This window comes from Volvox carteri (assembly GCF_000143455.1).
Source record: "Volvox carteri f. nagariensis unplaced genomic scaffold VOLCAscaffold_19, whole genome shotgun sequence".
Taxonomy (NCBI): domain Eukaryota; kingdom Viridiplantae; phylum Chlorophyta; class Chlorophyceae; order Chlamydomonadales; family Volvocaceae; genus Volvox; species Volvox carteri.
The window spans coordinates 1417160-1438753 of NW_003307562.1; the positions used below are offsets into that span (position 1 = coordinate 1417160).

Genomic DNA, 21594 nt, shown 5'->3' on the forward strand with positions numbered 1-21594 from the left:
CATCAGANGCAGGTCCCGTAGGAGAGGGAGCGTGGGACAATATCCCAACCTCGGAACAGAACCGGTCGCCTTCACTGCCAGTAGTCGCACACTAGTCAACAACATAGCTGCCGCCAATCCGTCACTAGTCATCATAGCCGTCGCTACTACGATTACAAGCCGCTCCAGGAATACGGCATCGTACGTACGGGCCTCGCCTCACAACTGCCAGTCCACTTGTAAGCACGTACATGCGTACGCATGACCACATCACATCTGCAGGTATTGCTGCAGCCTGGCGTCGTGGTTTTGCTACGGTACGACACACATGTGCGATCCCTGTCACAAAGCCGCAGCGTATGGCTTGCTTCCAAGGCCTGCGGTCATAGGCAATGGCGACACGTGCAAGGACCCCAAGTGCCGCTTGGAAGGCATCCCGCACCCGCCGCCGGGCAGGGAGGCGTGCCTGGGCTGTGGCATGTGTCGGGCGGGGTTATAGCACTCTGTTTGAAGAGCCATGTTTCTGGGCGTGTATCTGGAGCTGTCCTGGAGCTATTTTTTTACTAGGCTGGTGATTGACAGGACGTGGCGCGAAGGCGTAGCTAGGTGTAGCTGGCCGTGCCGCTTCTCGGTGCGCGAAAACTGGAAGCTCCAAAATCCAAAATACGCCCCAAGTGCGCCCTGCCGCCCGGGGGAGAGGAGCGCTGCCTCTCGAGCCAAAGGCCGAGACCTTTGAAAATCGGGAGACAGAGAGGCGTGGATATGGGGGGACCTGAATTTCGTGAATGTTCCGTTGTTTAGGGAGGTGGACGCGGAGAGGTAAGAGGAAGCTCCTCATGCACATGAAGACGTTTGTAGTTATCCAATTGTGAAATGATGTGGAATCAGCTCGTCGCAAGGGGGTATGCATCAGGCCGATGCAACAATCATTTGTAATGACATTGTACATTTGGCAGTGTGAGAGCAGCGACAGGTCTTACATGGAAGCATGTCGGGGAGTGGATGCAATGCTTGTGGTGTGAATATGTGCTCTTTTAAGGTCTTTCTATGTTATTTCATGTCATACATAATAACATGCAATTAAGCCATACAAGTATATCCGTGCAGTGCGTATGGGACGTGTGTGGGATGAGTGAGTGAGTGTGTGTGTGTGCAGATCCCTTACATGAGTGTACGTCTGTTTGTCGGTCGGTCAGTCGGTCCTGCCGCGCTGCACCACTTGTCAGGTATATACGTCTGTGGACATCTGTTGCAATTTCACTGAAGCTGAACTGAAACGTGTTTCCGTACGGCTTAGAGAGTCGTCGGTCCGCGTCCTGTTTAGGTGGCCCCTTTGCTTTCGGGGCCTCTTATGGCGATATCATTCACGCTGGTCAACCGGTCGTGAAGCCGTCGTAGCCACAACGCACTGCATCATTACTGCGGAGATGTTGGATGCAATGGCCGGTGCGGTACCTGACTTCAAATGTTAGTGCGTGGGAAAAGAGTTTCCTTTCGTGGCGCATTCCTTCGCTGCTGCTCATTTCGTTCAGGCTGTGTTCAAGCTCTGCTGGGCTCACATCTCTTGATGCTGATCGTGCTTATGTGTACGTGTGGTATTTTCTGTGGGGAACTATCCGGAGTGGCGGTAGTGTCATTTCGAAACATCCAAACATGTGAGGTCGGTGACGTGAGGGTATTACAAATCTTGGGACAGTGCATTCGAAAGTGCACACCTATAATGAGGACGAGGATGCATTTTCAGTTCTCAGACCACATGACATGTGCGACGGACGGTTGTAAGGGCAAGTAGTGTGGCTTTGATTTGTAAGGCCATTTTTTTGCGAGCGGAGGTTTATAGAATTAGCCATGGAACTGGATGCTCATGAGCAAGCCGACCTTCAGGCAGGATGAAAACGGTTGACGTGCCGTACAACTCGGCTGGAATGAGCTTGTGTTCGTTAATAAGGGTTCTGATTTACAGGTCGCCTCTGTTGGGGCAATGTAGGAGTAACATTTGCATATGGTTTGACTCTATAGCGTGATGCCCATGCATGTCACATGCACAACTATACAAACGCTCAATTGTTAGTCAATTACCCATTAACGGTCAGTCGGCTTGTCCGTACACGCCTCACTGCGCAGTATCGCCAGTGTATCCTCGTCCTTCCTTTCCCGTGCATGCACCGAGACGTACTTCACGACAATTTTACGAGTCAACTCAACCATCGCCCAGACCGACGGCCTGCAAAGGCACTATCCACTTGACCTTCGTCCTCCATGTCATGACACGTCGTGTCATACAGGCTTCTGTTTCCAACAAGGACCGACACTATCGTACACATACACTCGAAAAGCCGTGGCTCACTGGCTGTTTCTCCACACGCCAACCCTGCCATGATGCACGTACCAAGAAGTAAAAAGGACTGCCACGAAGCCGCACACACAAGTTTGATTTAAATTGGGTTCAGTAGGGATTTTAAAAGTTTATCCCTGGGACATGGAGATCGCAGGCAGGTAGGTGCTGCAACTATAGGTAGCTCCAACCCATCTGGCCCACCACGTTTCCAGTTGTGTACGATTGATCATACATGTGCACATACGCACACTAAGCAGTGCACCGTACATATTGCTACCGTACGCTCATAGTGCTTTGCATTTCTTGAGCGTGCCTTCACCAACCACACTGCAGAAGGCCGGGGAGTTGTCGTATTGCTGTTTTACGACCTAAGATGCAACGAACATATAAAGAGGACAACTGTCCTGATCTCAACCTCCATTCCAATCTCTGCCGGGTGTCTGCACACCTGGAGCATTACTTTGGTCTCCAATCCGTCTTGAAACCTAACGAGGTACTACTACTGTCAGAAGTCAAAGAAAGCCATTCCCATGCAGTTCTTCCCGGTCATTTTCCATTTGCTGCTAGCAAATCATTATTATTGCTTGCAAGGGTGTAGTTGAGTTGCACATGCTTGCAGTACACATGCAGGGACCCAATGTCCTAATCTGTGGGACGCGCCCACCATCTGCACACAGCGTACCAGAGTTGACGCCAGCCCTAAGACTATGTGTTCGGCGACCCTGACAGTCAGGGGACACTGAAGGCTCTACTCGGAAGCACGAGTAACGCGAGCCTGCCGAGGTTAGCTCCTGGACACCTTTCCCTGAGTTGCCCGGCTGCTCCATTTCACCTTTATAACCGACGACACCGCTTGCGTGCTGGCAGGGTTTTCCCAGCCCATACCCTCCCACAGTTCGGAACCGACCCCTTTCGCTTGCTGAGATGTTGTCCCAAATCTCCCGCCTTGCCACCGTGCGAAGAATCTTCACTACTAACTTCCTCTTCGTCTTGTTGTAACTGTACGAGCTCGATCACGGCTGCACTACAGGAGTCGTGCAGATCGTCTCTGTAGACGAGGGAAGCACACCCGCCATTCCTGCAGCTGTTGGCTCGATAAATATCGTAACCACTGTTGCAGCCACTGCTACTGCTGCTGCAGCTCGAGCTTTCGGCGTGTGCCCCTGGGTCAGCGCACGGACCCACTCGATGAGCGCCGTAATTGCACCACGCAACGTCTGATGATAGGCACGCAGGAGCAGGCGCAAACGTGCTGCAGCTAGCATTGGAGCAGGTGCGTGCAGTCCTAGACTCTGCATGCTCAAACGGGAGTTCGCGCAAACCTGAGACGCGTAGAAACAGAATGAAGCCCTGCAGAGGTGCGCATAGTACAAGGAAGTTGTCCAGTACTAGCGGGCAGCGCAAACCCCCGCCCAAGAACGCACACTCATACGGCTCTAACGCGGTAGCGGCATTTCCACCGCAGGCAGGGCCCGCGGAGCAAGGGGACATCGACCTGGAATCGCAGCTAACGGCGTCTCCGCACGCGTCGATCTCTTCCAGTGGTGTCGGACGGTAAATTGTCTTGACGTGGCCATCCACGCTGATGCGGCGCACGACGGTCCTGCCGTCAGGTTGAGCATCTAAGACCAAAGCTGCGCCAGTACCATCAAGGGCGACGGCAGTAATGCTTGAAAAACGCGCCTCGTGCCGGACTCCATCTGCATCGCCTCCAAGCTCAGCATTCCCTGCCCACAACTGCCAGCCGACGCCCGGTCCCGATGCTCGATAAATTGCCCTGGCTGAGAACATGACGTTTCCGCAGCTGCCACACACAAGGCCGAATTGGGTGAACTGGTCCTCGTTGTGGAAGCGCATAGTGCTTGCAGACACCACGATAACACCGTCCTCCGTAGAGGACGGCGCCAGCCGGAAGACATGCAAACCATTTGCGTCCGTCACATACAGAGTTTCCGGATCGGGAACAGCCAAAGCTGACGGATAGTATAGCTTCGGTTCATTCACACGACCCACACCGTCGTGGTCGCTTATCAGCCGCCGGATTACATTATTCGCATCCAGGATATATATTTCGTGGCCCTGGCCAAAGAAAGTCAGCCCTGAACCCGCACAGAACGCAGCGCAGGACAGGAAGGAGCTAAATTCGTATGGACGCAGGCCACTGCCCTTCGAATCCGTCTCATAAACCGTCAAGCGCGGTCCTAGCACAGGGAGCTGCCCCTTGCTCGCGCAAAGAAGTTTATAGAAGCCGCGGCCTTTTAAGACCGCACAATCTCCGTGTGGCGCATCACAAAGAAGGAGGGTCTCCAAATGCAAGCCAACCCTCCTCCTAACTGCCCCAACAACACCAGGAACATTCAGCCCTACGAGGATAGACATCCCTACTCTGACGTTACTGAGGTTACTCTTGCTGCATCAAGTATTCAAATATGTATTGTTCAATTCTTTTGCAGGAGAATAATAAACTTATGAACGATATAGAGTAAAAAGACAAAATTTAGCGGTGCCCCTTCATCTCGGACCTTCCCCCAGCTTCCAGCCCCAAGGTCTCGTACAGCATTTTCCAAAACCCAAAACATCATTCAGACGCAGCATAAGTCTTCCGAATTATATGCGCCTAATCGAACATTATTCCGTTCGTTGGCTCCTTTCATCCCACACTGTCTTCAAAGCTCTGTGCCGCAACACCACTCCGATGCTTCCGACTGAGGGTTATTATATCCACTGTCTACAAGCCTTGCAATCCCTTATCAACCCACTCCGCCGCGACCCTCAATCTACCAAGACCCAGCTGTGGTGGGAATGACCACTGCACCCACCACACAGCTCCGGGGTACATTTCTCCCCCCAAATCCGCCCCCATGAACTATCGCATCCTATTCCAGTGCCCATCTCGGCTTAGCAGGCCTTACATCACGACCACTGCTGCATTTGCCGATGCTTCTACCACTGCCACCGCCGCTCTCTCCAGCACCCGCCGCGATACCATCAGTAGACACTGCCGTCGCCGGCTTAGAGCGCCGCCTCCCATGGGGCCCCCTGCCACCGACAGAACGCCGCCAGCAGAATCGACCTCGGGCTCAGTGACCTCTGTGCTGTGTGGCTGCAACGACGATGACGGCGGTCTTGACATTGAGACCCATTCAGCTAGGTCCTGAGCCCGAACGGGGCAGTGGGTTGCCGTGTGCAGCGAGGGGGCCCGTGGCGCGCGTTGGGAGGGGGGGAGAGGGGTATGAGGAGGAACGTGATGAGCAGCAGCAGTCCGGTCGAGGGGGCCCCCACCCCGTGGGCGGGGATGGGGGCGGAATCAATTGGAAGGTTAAAGAAAGTGCAGTTGAGAGCCAGAAAGAGCAGCGCGGGGCAGCTTCCCCCTCCAATCGTCAGAGGCTATCGCCTGGGTTTGGGGCTGCCTTACGTTGCAGCAGGAGCAACATAAGGCGCAGCCGCAAGGGACTACCGCCAATGTCGATGCAAAGCCAACACCCTGCCTCCTCTTTGTCCTTTTCCTTCTCACACGTCCACAAGCCCATCACTTAGCACAGGTGCACCTTGGGTGCGGATGTGAATTGGAATGTTTGATGACATTCACACTGATATACAGATACACCGGCTCGCCCATCCACCTACCTACCCGCCGTCTATACACCCACCTAATCCCCCAACCCCCCCCCCGTACACCCCTTCACCTGCACTGTGTCCACATCTCTCAGCGGGGGTAGGCAGTCCAGGGGGGCCACTCGCAGTCCCGCAGCGGCTGCCCGCTCCAGAGTATCCCGCAGCACCCGGTCAGTGCTCCATTGCATGTCCTGAAAACAACTCGCGGCGCCACCCGAGGGTGAGGGCGGCCTGAAGGTGAAATCTACATGATGCAGATAAGGCGGGGGACCAACTGCCGACATCCAAAGCACGTACCGCCAGAGCCTAGAGCTAAGGGGATGGTGTATAGTGTAGACTGTGGAGGGAGGAAAGAATGCAGAAAGGCGGGAGACGCGAGGCCGTTAACCGGTCCATGAGGAGGAGGCGGAGGCCCGGCAGGGAACCGTGTAGGAGGTAGGAGGGGCCACTACTTCCCCTTTAGTTCTTCCCCTAAAGGGGAACCCCAAAGTCTTAATAAGTCCATGACGCTCAAGTTGCCCGTCCATGAGGCCCAAGCCGTCCATGTTCAACCGCCGCATCACGGCAGGTAAGGAAAGGAGGCCCATCAGACCGTCAAACGCATCCCCGACCCATTACGTAGCAACTGCACACATTAAATCATCTCCAACTTCTCAATCCCAAATGCAAATGCAAACAACAATACATTAACTTTTTGGAAAGAACAGGACACATCCCTTACCTATTAGAGAGAGGCTTCTCCTTGTAAGATCTCCTCATAAAACCTACCCTACAGTCCCCTACCTTTTCCCCAGCGAAACCTTTTCAGGTCCCTCTCTCTCCCTTTCCCTCCTTCTTGCTCTCATCAGCCACCTGGGAGGGCCCTATATTTCTCTACCCAGTATGATACTCTTTTCCCGCCACCATCTTCTGAAACCACTTTTTCCCCTCCAGACAGACAGACAGACAGACAGACAGACAGCCCTGCCCCACCTGGAAGATCCGCGGCTCGAGCCGCGTAAGGCCCAGCAGGTAGTAGCCACCGTCCAGGGAGGGCCCGATGACCACCTGGCACAGCCGCATGCGGAGGCCGGGGCGGGGTACTGCTGATGGCGTAATAGGCAGGAAGGAAAGAGTCATCCGATGTTGTTGGAGAGGGAAGAGTGGACAGCACAAAACAACAACGGGGTTTCCTATAAAAGAACACAACTCGGGGGACCTGGATACGGGTGGTGGGTGGTATCTGAAATCAGGTCACCCAAGGGATTCTGGTCATTAATACCAAGGTGCTACAGAAGTACCCAAAAGCCAAACACGGGCCCCTAGCAGCAGCGTGACGGTGGCGGCCACAGCGGCAGCGGAACACTAGTAAGCACATGCCGGGGTAAGAGCGCAAGGATGACACGAACTGCGCACGCAAACTGGGTACAGCACTTTTTCCATGCCGGCCATACCTCGTGCTCGTCCAAAGCATCAGCTGCGCGTCGCAGCAACTGGCCCGTTATGTCGGGAATATCGGTGCCCATGATCAACACCTACGATAAGGCTCACGTGGCGGGCGCGGGGATGAGGTTAGTGGTGGCCGTGGCGGTGGTTGCCAGGAAAGTACAAACCCTAAAACCGAACCAAATGGTGAGGGCTCCCGGGAACAAACCGAGGACGGGCTGCTACCTGAGAGCCATGGAATCGAAGATGAGTGAAGCGTGGGGCGATCCGGGGGCCGGGTCAGACTTCAAAAAGGATAGCAGCGGCGGTGGCAAGCCGGGAGGGCAGGGAGTAGACTAGATTACGTAGTGATGGTTGCTGATGCTGTTGAGGGGGGATAATGAAGCAAATTGAAACTCCTGTCCCGGTGGAAACAGCCCCTATGGGAGTTGGGGCGGGGGAAAGAAGGAGGCGTGAGAGTGCTGCGGAGTGCAGCGAGAAAGGTCCACGAAGGGTGGGGTTCTAAAAGGGGGTCTGACGAGGTGTGGCTTCGCTCGCACCTTGCCCTTCTGCTGCTTCCCGACATTGACGGCACCGAAGCTCCTGTGCAACGCCTCGGACATGGCCGCCAACATCTTGGCACCTAGGTCGGGTTCCGGAGCGGAAAGGCCGCAGCTGGAGGCTGTGGTGGCAACGGTGGCCGTAGCGGCAGCTGCGGCGTCGTCGCTGGCTCTGCCCTGAACGCCGCCTCCGCCTCCGCCAAGACGGTGCCCCAGCTGCGGATGGCAAGGGATGTTCTGACGTGCGCGGGAGGTAGGGAGGTAGGGAGGGAAGGGGGTTACAGACCTGTAGAACCGTCCAGAGGGAGCTCCAAGGCGCGGGGGCAGTCGGGAAAAGCGCGGGTCGGGTGGCCCTATACACATACTTACATACATACACACACACTCGGGAGGACCTACATATGCACACATATGTACACACATACATATATACACACACACGTCACACACACCCTTCCAGTACAATTTCGTGCCTACGCTCCCTTGCCTTGTTTCAGCGCCGCTCAGTTCCACACAGTCCTAGAGGAAAGGCGAAACCGAAGAGCCCTGACCGACAAGTCTCCAACCTGAACACACCCACCCGCCCGCGTCACAGCGGCAGCAACACCTTCCCAATCGCTCCTCTACCTTTCCCGCACCTCTCCATCTCCCCCACCCCTCTGCTCACCCACCCAGCGCTTGGGAGCGGGCCCCCCTCACCAGCCCTTCTCCTGCCAGCCACGAGGCCACGTCAGCGGTGTTATCTCCGGAGCTGTGGTACACGGAGACCTGAGCCCAGTAAGAGCAGCTGCAGCGCCTCAGGGGGTGGCAGGGAAGGGCGAGGACAGAGCTGGGACTGAGATAGGGCAGGGCGTGGGCACGGGGGGAAAGGCAGGTGAGAAAGGACACCGAAATTGTGAATGTGTTGAGATGGGAAGAAAGGAAACATTGAGCAGGGTAGGGCAAGACAGGGCAAGATAGCCGACTAGAAGCTTGTGCACGTGTTTGACACCTCAGCAGGCAGCATGCGAGTTCCAAACTCATGCGCAGGACCTGCCCCTGGAGAGCCCCAGCCAGCCTTGTGTACGCTCTCCTGCCCATAGGCCCATGTTTTTCCCATTTCTATTCACTTTTTCCGTTTCCCAGACACCTCGCGGCCTGGCTGATCGCGTGCTCCGCGCACGCTTTGTAGAAGTCGCAGGCGCCGTTGGGACCGACACCCGCACCGGCTGCAAGCCTTGTCTTGACGCGACCCGGGACCGGCAGCCGGGCGAAAACTACGATGGCGACTACTGGTGGCGGCCCTGGTCGGTCACTGTCCAGAACGTGGCTGGGACCTCGACTCCGACCCTGGCTGTCGGCTCCATCGTCACCGACCTCCATTTCATCCACCTTTGGAGGTTCTTACTATTCTAGAGGGCCAAGCGGGATTGCAGCTTGGCTGTGCTATCGTCGTTGCGCTGCGCTGCGCTGCGCTGCGATGCTGTGCTGGGATGATGCTACGCGTCCCCGCTCACGGTGCTTGCAGTGGCGCACACTGCAAACGTATTTCGTCATATGTTGCGCATTGGACGGGTTGTATCAGCCTTAGAGTTTTGGCAGTTAATACGGGAGACAGGGTGGGAGCGAACCGGCGAAAGAACCCCAACTGTGTTGCGTATTTACCTAGGAATACAGTGGGCATGCTCAGGATTTCTTATTTACCTTTTCTTACGGACGCAAAAACTGTCAGTGTGGGGAAAAATCTTCGTGTTTTCGTGCGGAATCAGATCCAGCTCTTGCAGACGCGTTCGTGATACCATCGCGAAGGACAACTCTAAACGGAATAACTATGCTTTGAAACTTAATTAAGGAATTGTTGTAGCGAATACACTACAATGCAGACACTCATTGTGCAACACCGACTGGTTCGGCCATCGGTGTTTGGGCAGGTCCACGTTCGAAGCTCCTTTGCATGTCAATCAAAAGGATTTGGTGCTGAGACAAAGGCCCCTCAGGTGCGCGCAGCTTTCTTTTGAAAGCATTGCTTATTTGGGTTGCATAGTTAGGACGACATTTAAATTACAAACGAGTGTAATGCATCTTTAACAATCCACAGAAGCAAGTGCCAAAGGAAGAGGAGGAAGAGGCAGCGACGGCCTCTTCCTCGCCTTCCACGTCGACGGATAAGGACGCTCTGGCCCTGGAAGCCTTGGAGGCCCGGATTGTAAGTGGCAATAGAACCGCTCGCCAATCCAGACAACTGCTCAGAGATGAACCAGATTCCAGCAGGCGTCCAGCAGGGACGTCCAGCAGGCGTAGGTTATCCTTGCGCCGTACAACGGCCCCACCGCGGGTTCTTGGGCGGTCTAGTTATCCATAACATGTTGCAACAACACGGAAACCTCGATAAGCTCGCGTGGAAGGCCCCCAAGATTAAAGGTGATATACAACCCAGGTCAGCACTTTCCCGCAAAGCTTTTCGCAGCCGGCCTCTGCCGGGGGCTTTCCTTCGAGCCGGGGCTCCCAAGCTTGAAGGCGCCATCCACCGCCGCATATGCAGCTCCTCGTAACCCTCTTCCCCAATTCCCGCGCTCTTGCCATGTTTCAGAGATCCCGCCGCAAGAAGGTCGAAGCAAAAGTGAAGGTGGTGGCGCCGGCCGTAGACGTTGCTACGGGCAAAGCCCCAGCACCCGCGGAGAGCGAGGGGGAGCGGGCCTACCTAGCCTTCCTCTCCTTCTACTTCCTGGGGGTGCTCTTTCTGGGCCTTGCGCTGGCCGGCTCGGTGGGTATCGCGCCGCGGGGCCAAAAGCCTACGTAATTTCCCACGCTTGATTTATTCAACCTTTTTATCTGTCAGGGTGTGGCCTACCTGCCCCCCAGGCGCCCCGCACCTGCACATGGCATGCGGGCGGGCCATTCTGTCGTTTGCAAACATTTCCTGTGAAGTCCCGGCAGGGGGTTTTGCGTTAGGGTATTGACACCTCCGTGTGCAACCAAACAGCTCCCCCCCCCTCTCCAGGATCCATGCACCAAGCCTATCACTTAGGTCGCTGAGCGGAGCTGCTGATGTTAAAGTGTTGGTGTCGGCATCCCCGCGTTGTACATATGGATTGACAAACCAAGCGCAGCTTGTCTACAGCATTGCCACTGACGCTAACCACCCAACGGGGCCCCATGCATGGCAGGGCTTCCTGCCGGACGAAGTGGATGCCTGGATTCAGGACAAGTTGTACCCGTCGTACAGTTGGATCATGGTGGGCTTTTTGGGCCTTTCGTCGCTGTACGGGCTGTACAAGACGGGCAAGCTGCCTGGTCAGACGCAGCGGCAGTGAGGTCCCGCATGTGCCCTCCGGGACAGGGGAGGGGCTCGGCACCGGTTATCAATACGGGTGGGTGGTCCTAGCTGGGTGTGGCTAGCGGCTTCATTGGACTGTGGCAGAGTAGTTATTGCGGTGGCAAAATGTTTGTTTCTGTCGTCTAAGGGAGGGGTTTCTACTTTGGTTTAGGACATCCAGCGTGGCTTTGCTGGGGACGGGGCCGTATATGGACGCTGAGTCTGGCTGCATGTACGACAGAACGCCATGACGGTGGAAGGGGCTGGCGATGCCAGCCGCTAGGTGTTATGTTTTTGCAAGAAGCTGTCCCTCTCTGGACACACGGCCTGGTATGGCAATTTTGGCGGCAGCACATTATATGGTTGACGGGAGGTTTCCCTTCGCCCTGGGAGAATTGGGTGCTTGTGTTTAATGTAAGTGTTAAAGACGGGACGAGAAAGTGACGTCTCGTGTCCAGAGTTAGTGGACATGCATGTTCTGTTGAGGTACACGCGTCCATCAACATTTACATTCTTAATCCTCGCCAGACACTGCTTGGCAGCGGTATCAGTACACATTAATCGTACGACAGCGAAAAACGTCCACGTTATTATGCTCAAGTGTTACCGCATACATTCTTTTCGCGACGCCACTACATATTCCCATAAGTATCTCTTCTCTCGTAAGTAAATATGCGCTCTTGTGTCTCTTACGCGCAAGCTTGCAACACGTTCCGCTTCTCAGTATACGCACAAGCAGGCAGGCAGGCCAAAACGAACATATTTCAGCGTACACGACCCGGCATCAAGCATGCATGCACGCTCTTGCTCTTAAAAGAGGTCGAGCACTTCTTCTCTAAATAGCACCTCACCCATAACACATACGGTCACAGCGCGGCGGGTTGATTGATCCCTCCACCGCCTCAGTCTTTCGAGGGCACCCAAGCGGCAGACACAACAACGCGATCGCAATGCAGCAGCAAAAGTTCAGGACAGGTATATGCGGAACATCAATTAGATTTCAGAGCTGAAAAGTCAACCAATCATAGCAACGCAAGCAAATCATCGCCATCCGCTTCCGCTCCAGGCTCGAAAAGCAGCAGAGGGGTTCAGGCCGAAAAGGCTGGCCATTTAGCCAATTCCGTTCTAAGTCCTCCACCTCGCGCCGCTCTTCTTTCGTTTCCATGAAAAAAGGTCCACCAGACAGGAGGAATGGCATAATAAATGAGAACTCATCCAAGTCAGGACATGGACAAGCAGCTAGTATGCTTCCGTACGTGAGACACGCTTAACTGGAGGCATCAAAGTCGCATGGACCCGGGAAAACCTCACGCCAAACAATGGAAGCCCTCGTGCAGAGTCATAAGAGATGGCAACATTTGGTCACCATGATTCACCAAGCCTTATTTCTTCTACAGCAATACGGTGACACGCAAGAGGCATGATACCGGACGGCAGCGCCCAGCATAAACAGCCCTTCATGCCATACAGCTTTACACATACGCAAAGACGGTACCAGCTCCAACTCCTAAACACACAGCGTCCGGAGAAGAATCGACCACAAGCCAGCCACTGTGCATGACACTATACAGCTCTATACGCCAAGAAGCAAAGCCTCCAAACGCGCGACACACCCACAGGCACCAGCTAGGTGCTTCTACGTAACTCTACTTGGGCTCAGAATTGTGAGTGTGAACGTGATGAAGAAGAATTACGGCGGCAGCGGCCTCGACAACCGGGGCCCTCATTGGGCCTGCGCGGGCGTTCCGCTCCTCAGACGCCACCCAACAAATAGCCAGCGGATGTACACTACCTCAATACACAGGCAGGCAGCCGCGCACTTTATTCACCAAGCACTACACAAGGCAAATCGCAAGCGGGCACAGTTGGTGCACCACAGTGCGCAGCGACACGGAAATACAAGACACCTTGCAGTTTATTAGACTAGACAGCAAATCCGGTCGTGCCTCAAGCATTCTTGCACAAAGAAAAACAAACAAGCGGCAGCGGCGTCCCCCGTACGACAGGGGCCGTCGCCGCGAACCAACGTGTGGGGCCGACTGACTTTGGGGTTCTGTAAGAACGGCGCTGCGACACTCTAGACCAGACCACCGCCCGGCAGCTCAACGTAGCACCGGGACCTTCAAGACCCGCGTATACCCTTGCACACATCCGCACACGCTTTATCCCACACACCCGCCAACTGCCGGGACGGCCGGTGCTTTAGGCGGAAAAGTGGCCGCTCCGCTCTACATGAAAACAGATAAAATGGACGCCGATACATGCGTTGGCAACGAAGGCCTTTCCGTCACCGACATCGCCACCAGGACGAAATCCCGACCCATTATAAATGGCACAACCAGCGTCAAGGAGTGCTCAGAGGTTCACGAGCACCTAGGCAAGCTTGGGCGGCAGCGCTGATTAGGCCCAGGTTGCGCTTCCCATCCAGATCCCACATCCATTTCGGACGAAAGGCCTCACGGATGAGTGGAAGTGGGCAAGGAAAGTGAAGACGGGAGCCGTCCATGGAAAGCCCACCAAGGAGAGATGCTTTTTGTCATTTGCCGACCCGCCAAAATTCCACATCCATCCGCTTCGCGTACAAATACTATTCTACATCTGCGTTTGTGGGGGCTCACAGCAACAATCGCAACTTAAGTACACAATCACTCATACATACATAAAAACTAAAAGCGCGCAACCGCAATTCTCAAGCCAAGCTGCCAACGAAATGTCTCTTGTCCAGCCGCACCAAACAATCTCGCCAACTGCCTCCACTGGGAAAAGCCCCGCTGCTCATCCAATATACAACAGCCCCCGGCGCCGCGGAAAATACAAGTTGAAGGCAGTAAAGCCCACACGGCTACACACACGCCCTCGCCGCATAACCTGCATAAATAGTACACTGCGCCGCGTACGGCGCAACGCTTGCGGCATGCCGCATATCCCGTCGTCCGCCCGGCCTACCGCCGCTTAAATGCCGTCCTCTCGCACTACAATCCAACCTCGCACTACAATCCGAATTCAGCAACCCCAGGCGGGCCCTGTGGAGTCGCGACAACTGGAGACGCGACATGGACAGTGCCTTGTTATTGCTGCTGCTGGCCCACGCCGTTGCCGCTGTAGCTGCTGCTGCCGCCGCTAGGGGATGACTTTTCCAAATCCTCCGCCAGCCGAAGCGCCATGCGGCGGACAAGCTGCCTGATAAACAGCTCCAGGGTAGAGCGCATGCCGGGTAGCAGCTCCGGAACCATGGGCATCAGCTCGCCGGCGGCGCGGATGGCGCGACCGCCTGTAGCAGCCACATCGGGCAAACGCGCAATCGATGGCTGCAACAGGTCCAGCAGTGTGCGAACCATAGCCAACGCCTGTGGTGAAAAAGTGAGGCAAATGGATCCGGGGAACTATTCTAGAGACCAAAATCTGGGAAGGAAACACGGCGCAGCAGCAGGAAAGCCTAACCCGTGGGATTAAAACGTTGAACTGCATGTAGATTGATTCCCCCCTTTCTACAGTTCCTACGCGGTTCACACGTCATATACAATTCATGCAGGTTCCCGCGCGCACTGCCCACCTGGCGGTCCTCCGGCGTTAGCGTTACCGAGGGCGCCATCGCCGAAAGCATCTCCAGTGGAAGCGGAAGCGGCATCAGCATCGACCTCAGAGGTCCCAACGCCTCCACGGAGCGCAGCGCCGTCACCGCGCCCGCCGAACTGAGCACCAGTCGCAGCGCCTCGCCCAGCGCCTCGCGGCTCATTGCGTCCACCGCTGCCACCATCTCCTCCACAATCAACTCCTGGGCGTAGCTGCCGTCCTTGGCAAACACGACCTTGAGCACCTCGCGCGTGGCCTCGTTGACGACCGGACCATTGGAGGCGGCAACGCCGTTGAGCTGGCCTTTGATGCGCTCCGCATAGGCCCGCTCCGCAGCCGCACCAAACGTGGGGCCGGCGGCCTGAACAGCGAGCAGGGGACATCATGCCACAGAAGCGTGGGTATGAGAAGCTAGGGGGAAGGAAAAAAGGGCTGCTTATCGTCAACCGCATCACACAGCCAGTGCTATAGGGGTCAGTGTTTAATGTAACCGAACGCACGCACACATACATGTATGGCACGATGATGGACCCGGTTATAGTGAGAGACCTGCGAGCCGACCAGGAGTGCAGTTGACACCGCCATTCATAACTCCAGGCAGATTCCACTGGAGGATGCTGGTGGCAGTGGGTGCTGAACCCGAAAAAAGAAGCCACTGATTTCGGAGAAGCGGATGAACGGATGAAGCGGATGAACGGAACGGTACCCCAAACATCGGGAAAGGTCGGGACTGATAGGCAAGTGACCAAGGATAAAGCCATAACCCCCTATCCCACACAATCATATGTGTGTATGCATAACGGGATGCGCATTGGGAGCTTGATCCTTCAGGTTTGGTTTCCGCATACTACATGTAGAGGGCCTTGCAGGTCTCAACCAGGGCAGGACAACAGCCCTCAGGACAGCACTCGCGTGGGGCGCCATGGTTGCTTTGCTTTCGCTTTCCAGCAGCAGACGGCGCGCCATCATGGACCCACGCACTTACGCATTACCCCCCACTCACTGACGCACCTGGGCTGTCGCTGAGTTGGTCGTGAAGGCACCAAACGCTGAGATGAGCTTGGACAGTCGCTCAATGTCGATGCGGTTCTTCTTGCCGTACAGCAGCTGGCGCAGCGCCTTCCGCATACGCGGGTTGTTGTCGGTCAGCAGCCGGCGAGAGAGGTAAGGCAGACACTCCTGGACAATGGCGTAGTTCTCGTCCGTCTTGAGCGCAATGCCCTCGATCACGCAAAAGGCACGGAGGACCAGACCAAAGTAGGGCGGGATGCACATCTTGTAGCTCATGGCCACGCCTTGCAGCTGGCTTGTCATGGAGCCAATGTTGAAACCTCGCAGGCCACCGCCCCTAACAATTTGGCCCATCACCTGCTCCAGCACGGGCGCGATGAGGTTTTCCGCGTTGTCCGGCATGCCATCCGGCATAAACCTGGATTTGAGGGTTGATGATACATTTAGCATGTCATCATGTCACACATGTCAGATGCACATAAACAAGCAGATGCCGTCACCATAATCACCTTTCACGTATGGTGATTATGCGTCCGTGCAACACGTCACAGCAAATGCCAGCAGCAGCAGGAGAGGCCAAAAAATGAAAACGGAATGTTCCAGGGGGGATGAAGAAGAAAGGAAGCACTTGCGGATGGCGTTGCTTGCTGGCGTTTCTTTCGGGAAGTGGCCATGGCTCAAATGCCTACGAAACACGCATCACAGCAGCATTCCCCACATCCCCCGCACTGTCCTCTCGCTTAACTCTGTCCTACCCTAGCGCGAGCAGGTCCTTGGACACGCCTTTCCAGTCCTCCATGGTCAGGTGCGCAATGAACTCAATAAGAGCGATGCGCTGATCCTCCGTCACCTCCGTCATGAGGCCAAAGTCCAGAATGACGATCTTTCCATCCGCGGTTCGCAACAGGTTGCCGGGATGCTGTAGGTGTGCACCCATAATCCACGACGACGCAAACGGCGGCGGGAGAGCAAGTGGGCAAAGCAAGGCGGGGTCAGGAACACGGGGCGATTTTAATTCCTCGCAGCATGCAATGATAATATGAAAACTGAGCTGCGTCAAAATTTCCATCCCTGAGGCCCTAGCAGGTAAACATGCGAAGCGCCGTTGTGCGCCGTTGTGGGAACGGAATGAGTAGCTCTTCTCATCGTGGAAAAGGCAAAGCAGAGCAACCGGTGGCGCACGTTGCGGAGCAGCAAGTGCGTTGGCGTGGCCCGGTATTTGTTACGCACCGGATCCGCGTGCAGCAAGCCCGTCTCCAAGAGCTGGATGAGGTAACAGTTGAGCAACGTGGAACACAGCGCCCGTACGTCCTCGGCCTTCGAATGGTTCAGCTGTTGGGATAGAGCGAGAAACGGGGACGCATTGCACATACAGTGATTGGTACAGTTCAGTTGTTAAAAAATGAGGGTGAAGCAGGCATGCGCAGGTATGAAGGGAAAACCGCAGGCATTTTTAAACCCCGCTGTCCAACATAAAATAGGGGTGATTAGGTAAGCGTAGTACATAATGGAAAAGGCTTTGGAAAGCAGCAGTAAGGCGGTCGCGTTGACTGGCCGCAGAAACGGAAGTCCATCCCGTCTCGCCCACCATGCCTCGCTGCGAGCATGTGCTTGCTCTCGTGCCGCGCCGTTGGACTCTCGTAAGCGTTACGTGAGCGCAAGGACACGGCAGCAATCCACAGGGAACCCTGCGCGGTGATGGCCACGTACCTTCTCTCCCTCAATCCACTCTGTGACAATGACCTTGCGCGAGGTGAATTCCGGATACACTGTGGCGACGGTAATACCCTGAAGCGAGGCCATTTGCTTCTTAAACGTCATGGTGTTGTAGGCCTCCAGCTGGTAGTCCATCTCCTCAAAGAACCGTGAAGCCCAATCGTCAAGCACCACAGCCCACTGGTCCGACATCTGGGGACAGCGCAGGAGGGACAGCGAGGACCGGGTGGGCGGACGGAGGAGTAAGCGGTCGGCCGGCCACGAGGTGCCACACAACAACAGAGAGCGCGACCACGCTCTGACCAGGCTCTGGCCATGAAATCGAATGATAAAAGACACAGGCGAGGCGACGATGAGAGTCACCCGTGTGCCTGCTGTTCAGGCTGCTAATCTCCAAACTGCTGTGGTACTAAGCACAAAGAATTGCAGTGCAAAGGAATTACATGGGAGCACCGGGCACCTTCCCCCCGCTCACTTAACGGCAGGCTTACCCCCGGCAGTGTGGATACGAGGATCGCGGCGCGGCGCATTATGTAAATGTCCAGCGCCACGGTCTCTAGCACCGCCGGCCGCTGCACCTTGACCGCCACCTCCGCGCCGCCGTGCTCTGGGCGCAGCTTGCCGCGATACACCTGAAAGGAAGCCACCGAGCTCACTCATGCAAAAGCCATTCGTACAAGGATTTGCGACAAAAGAGATAACAATATAAAAGATTCTGTTCTGTGCCGAGAACTGGCTGCATATCCGAGCGCTGCAGAGCAGGCGACGCGTGCGCGTGCAAGATACATTGTGGGATGAGCCAGGATGCCCGGGTCGTGGCCGCATACCTGTCCAAGGCTGGCGGCCGCCAGCGGCTCCGCAGACAGCCACTCGAAGACCCGGTCCACGGAGTAGCCGAGGCCGGACTCCAGCACGTCGCGGGCCTCGATGGTGCTGAAGGTGCGCACATTATCCTGAAAGGGACCGACACACTCAGCCCAGCACCTCACAATGATAATACAAGTGGAAAAGCAAACAACAGAAATGGAGACCAAGCAGCGCCACCCCATAAGCACGGCATAGGGCAGGGCACCGGTCTTTCAAAGGGGACGGCAACCGCAGCCAAGCCGAGCCCCGTGTCGATAACCCCCGACTCGAAAATTTCAAAAGCGATGCATGTGTAACAAACAGAGCCCTCCCCAGCTATGGAGATCCGCCAAGGGATTATTTCAGGGGGACTTAAGGATTTAGGTCACAGTTCGCGTACTCCCAAGTCATATCCCTTATCAAGCGTCACGTGCCCTCCCTACCTGCAGCCGCTTGAACTCCTCGAGGTACGGGGGCGGCACCAGGTCAACACGCGTAGACAACTGCTGGGCAATCTGCAGGCACCGCAAACACCCCAAACAGCGACGTTTCCTCCATTCGTGCCCTCACAGCTTTAAGGGCAAGCAGGGACCTTCTCCCTTTTGGCGATTATGATCCAATGAGGCTGCTTAAAAGCAAAAAACGGCTGAGAAAAAGGTGTTTCGTGGGGGACCGGCCGTGTGGCTATTTCGCTCGAAAACAGGGGATGTAATCCATTGCGCTCAGCCTTACAAATAGCTTTCTTCTGGCTCATACTTTTCTGCTTCCCCCGGACGAGCAGCCCGCAGCGCACGGCTTGGCGAACCCAGGGATAACCTAACTGATAACAAAACTGACAGAAACCATTACGGAGCTCCATACACCATGACTGGCAACTAGCTACATAGATTGTCGTAAACTCCAAACCCAGGTTTTCATGGCGCATCTCTGCCTAAGAACCTTACTTATGAAGCGGCTGTTACGTAAACTTCAAAGCTAACAGGATAACCCCCAATTGGTACTCAGCCCACATACAACAGCAACGCCACAGAGCGACGACACGGATCTTACCTTAATGTACGCTGGTCCCAAGTCCTCAATAATCCGGCCAGCTTCCTTAGCGCGCAATCCCATGTTGGTCTCGAAGACGCCCATCTGCCAGTCGATCAAGACGTTGACGGCAAATCCGCCAATTTTTGAAAAGACCTGCAAGGGGATTAGGAACGCCCCAACTCTTAAGGAGGTGCTGTTGCTTCACACAGCGACTGGATTGAATTGATGTGGTGAATGCAAGCGCTCGTATCAGAAAAGCAAGGAAAGAGCCTAGCACAACGGGCCGGGGGAGCAGCAGAATATGTCCGGCTCGGGGAAATGGCGGACTCCTCGAAGCCGGTAAATTGCCGGCACGTGTGCCCAACATCACGCAACGCGCGTCGCTGCCAAGTCCTATAACAGCGCCAATCCACAGCACATTGACGATGCTGGCGCGGTACTGGCAATCACTAGTCGGTGTTACACATGGTTTTATTATCATGTATAGACATGGTATAGACACGATTGCACATCCTGCACTATTTTTTTTGCTTTCCGAACATGCACGCCGCAAATGTTGTCACTTTTCGCTCAAAAAGGCGGTGTGTAAAGCGGCTCTAGAATGGGAAAGGCGGTCACCCAGTTCGTGTAAGATTGACGCCTCGCCATGCAACCGTTCAGAGCTGCAGCGTCCCCAGGTTACCCACTTGCGCATTTCGCCTGAGCACCACCAGCGGCCGCTGCCCGAAGTAGTCATCCAGGCCTTTGGGGTCGTAGCGAAGCGGTAGACCATCCGCCACGGACGCGTCAAAATTGCGGCTGGATGTGCTGGTCCCCAGCAGGCCCTGCGAGGGCGCGGACGGGATGCCAAACGCCGAGTCGCCCTGCGCCGCAGGGACGCTGCTGGGCGCCCGTGCCGCAGGGCTGCCCCGCGGGATAGCGGCCACGAGAAGGACCAACGCGAACATGGCCACCTGCGTCGCAGCGTTGCTGTTGCCGGCAGGCGTCGGGCCAGCCTACAACGCGGACATCAGGCACGGGAGCCGGGCGACAAGCACGGGTCAGCGCTGCGGCATGCGGTTCTTCGTTTCTGGACGACACCGGTTATCCATTGAGGAGTTATGTTGATGAAGTGGTTGAGGGGAAAATTGATTCATCCAGGACGGGCACCGATACATGGAAAAGTAATGTTATAAAACCGACCCTGGGGCGGACGTGTTGCGCTCACCAGCAGTGTTTCTCGCATTGCCTGCTGCGCCGCTAGCATAGCGTCAATGGTGGATTCAGCGCCCGGGGCCGTCGTGCGAAGCGTTGTAATGAGCTGCTGCACACCCAACACAACCGCGCTTGTCCAGCCCCACGCCATTTGGCCGACCTGCAAAGCGGGTGGGGTCTCTGGAGCGTCAAGACCGACGCAATCCGCCCATAAGACGGAACACCTGCATATCACTTAAGGACTAGCCTAAGTGCTCGCCCCATACATGATATGCCGCACCTGCGTGTCGACGACTCCGTGCAAAGCAGCGATGACACTGTCCATTGTGCCGCGCATAATGCTGTACGAATCCGGGTCCATCGTCGCAACCGTGGCGAGCCGCTCACTAGCCCATGTCGCCAATGCAAACACCGAGGCGTGTGCAGCGTCATACGCCATGACGGTAGCCGCATCAGCAGCCATAGCAACGTGAGCTGAAGTCCCGATATCCGCGAGTACTGCTCGGCAGTGGAAGCGCGAAATCAGTCGGAAAACAGGCAGTCGGTACACACAAACACAATACCAAACCTAAGGATGTAAATAACGGAGGACGGATGGTGTGTGTAGAAACATCTTGCGCAAGTGTCCACCTATTGTGGCCTGAGTCCCGAGCGTAAAGTAAATAATTGTGAAGCATTTTCACAGTCATGTCGCCAAATCACTTTAATTGTTCGGTGCTCACCTGGTGCAGCTGAAAGGACATCGGGCAGGGTCGAGTGCTGCTGAACTGAGGCCCAGCTTGTAAAGTGTTGAAATGCCTCAGACTGCGTCCATAAAAGAAAGGCACGACTTAACCTAAGGTGGCGTTGTGAAGCAACACGCTGAAGTACAAACCCGTTGTGTGAAACCTAAGGTTTTCCATTAACTCAACCAACTTACCTCTGCGAGAGATGCAGTTGTGCTCAAACAAGCTTGCGTATGGTGGGTTGCGCGAAACATGGCGCTGGACCCTGCGGGGTTACAACGCAAGCAACATGTGTAATTCGACCCG

The 21594-nt window shown here is 55.5% G+C and overlaps 4 protein-coding genes across 4 annotated transcripts in view; 2 read left to right on the forward strand and 2 right to left on the reverse strand.

Moving 5' to 3' along the window:
- VOLCADRAFT_60572 (uncharacterized protein) overlaps nt 1–478 on the forward strand; it is a gene marked incomplete at both ends in the record, with an annotated part of 726 nt that extends 248 nt beyond the window's left edge. The window contains one exon of the mRNA XM_002950515.1: nt 262–478. Within this exon, the coding sequence (XP_002950561.1) occupies nt 262–478 (217 nt within the window). The remainder of the gene's footprint in view (nt 1–261) is intronic.
- A 4747-nt stretch (nt 479–5225) lies between these two features.
- Nucleotides 5226–9258, reverse strand: VOLCADRAFT_91086 (uncharacterized protein; the record flags this gene model as incomplete). The annotated part of the gene is made up of 8 exons (XM_002950626.1): nt 5226–5471; nt 6004–6176; nt 6230–6269; nt 6905–6979; nt 7366–7446; nt 7897–8112; nt 8596–8683; nt 9026–9258. 8 exons carry the CDS (start codon nt 9256–9258, stop codon nt 5226–5228), a joined length of 1152 nt encoding a protein of 383 aa, XP_002950672.1.
- Nucleotides 9259–9717: 459 nt separating this feature from the next.
- Nucleotides 9718–11692, forward strand: VOLCADRAFT_120890 (uncharacterized protein). Its single transcript, XM_002950516.1, has 4 exons — nt 9718–9872; nt 9974–10081; nt 10466–10639; nt 11043–11692. Exons 1-4 carry the CDS (start codon nt 9753–9755, stop codon nt 11187–11189), a joined length of 549 nt encoding a protein of 182 aa, XP_002950562.1. The 5' UTR covers nt 9718–9752; the 3' UTR covers nt 11190–11692.
- A 2567-nt stretch (nt 11693–14259) lies between these two features.
- Nucleotides 14260–21026, reverse strand: VOLCADRAFT_91088 (uncharacterized protein; the record flags this gene model as incomplete). The annotated part of the gene is made up of 13 exons (XM_002950627.1): nt 14260–14538; nt 14745–15125; nt 15776–16193; nt 16531–16694; nt 17006–17107; nt 17486–17683; nt 17983–18123; nt 18319–18444; nt 18781–18852; nt 19388–19522; nt 20056–20364; nt 20577–20723; nt 20844–21026. The coding sequence occupies 13 exons, from the start codon at nt 21024–21026 to the stop codon at nt 14260–14262; spliced, it is 2655 nt and encodes an 884-aa protein (XP_002950673.1).
- Nucleotides 21027–21594: the final 568 nt, after the last annotated feature.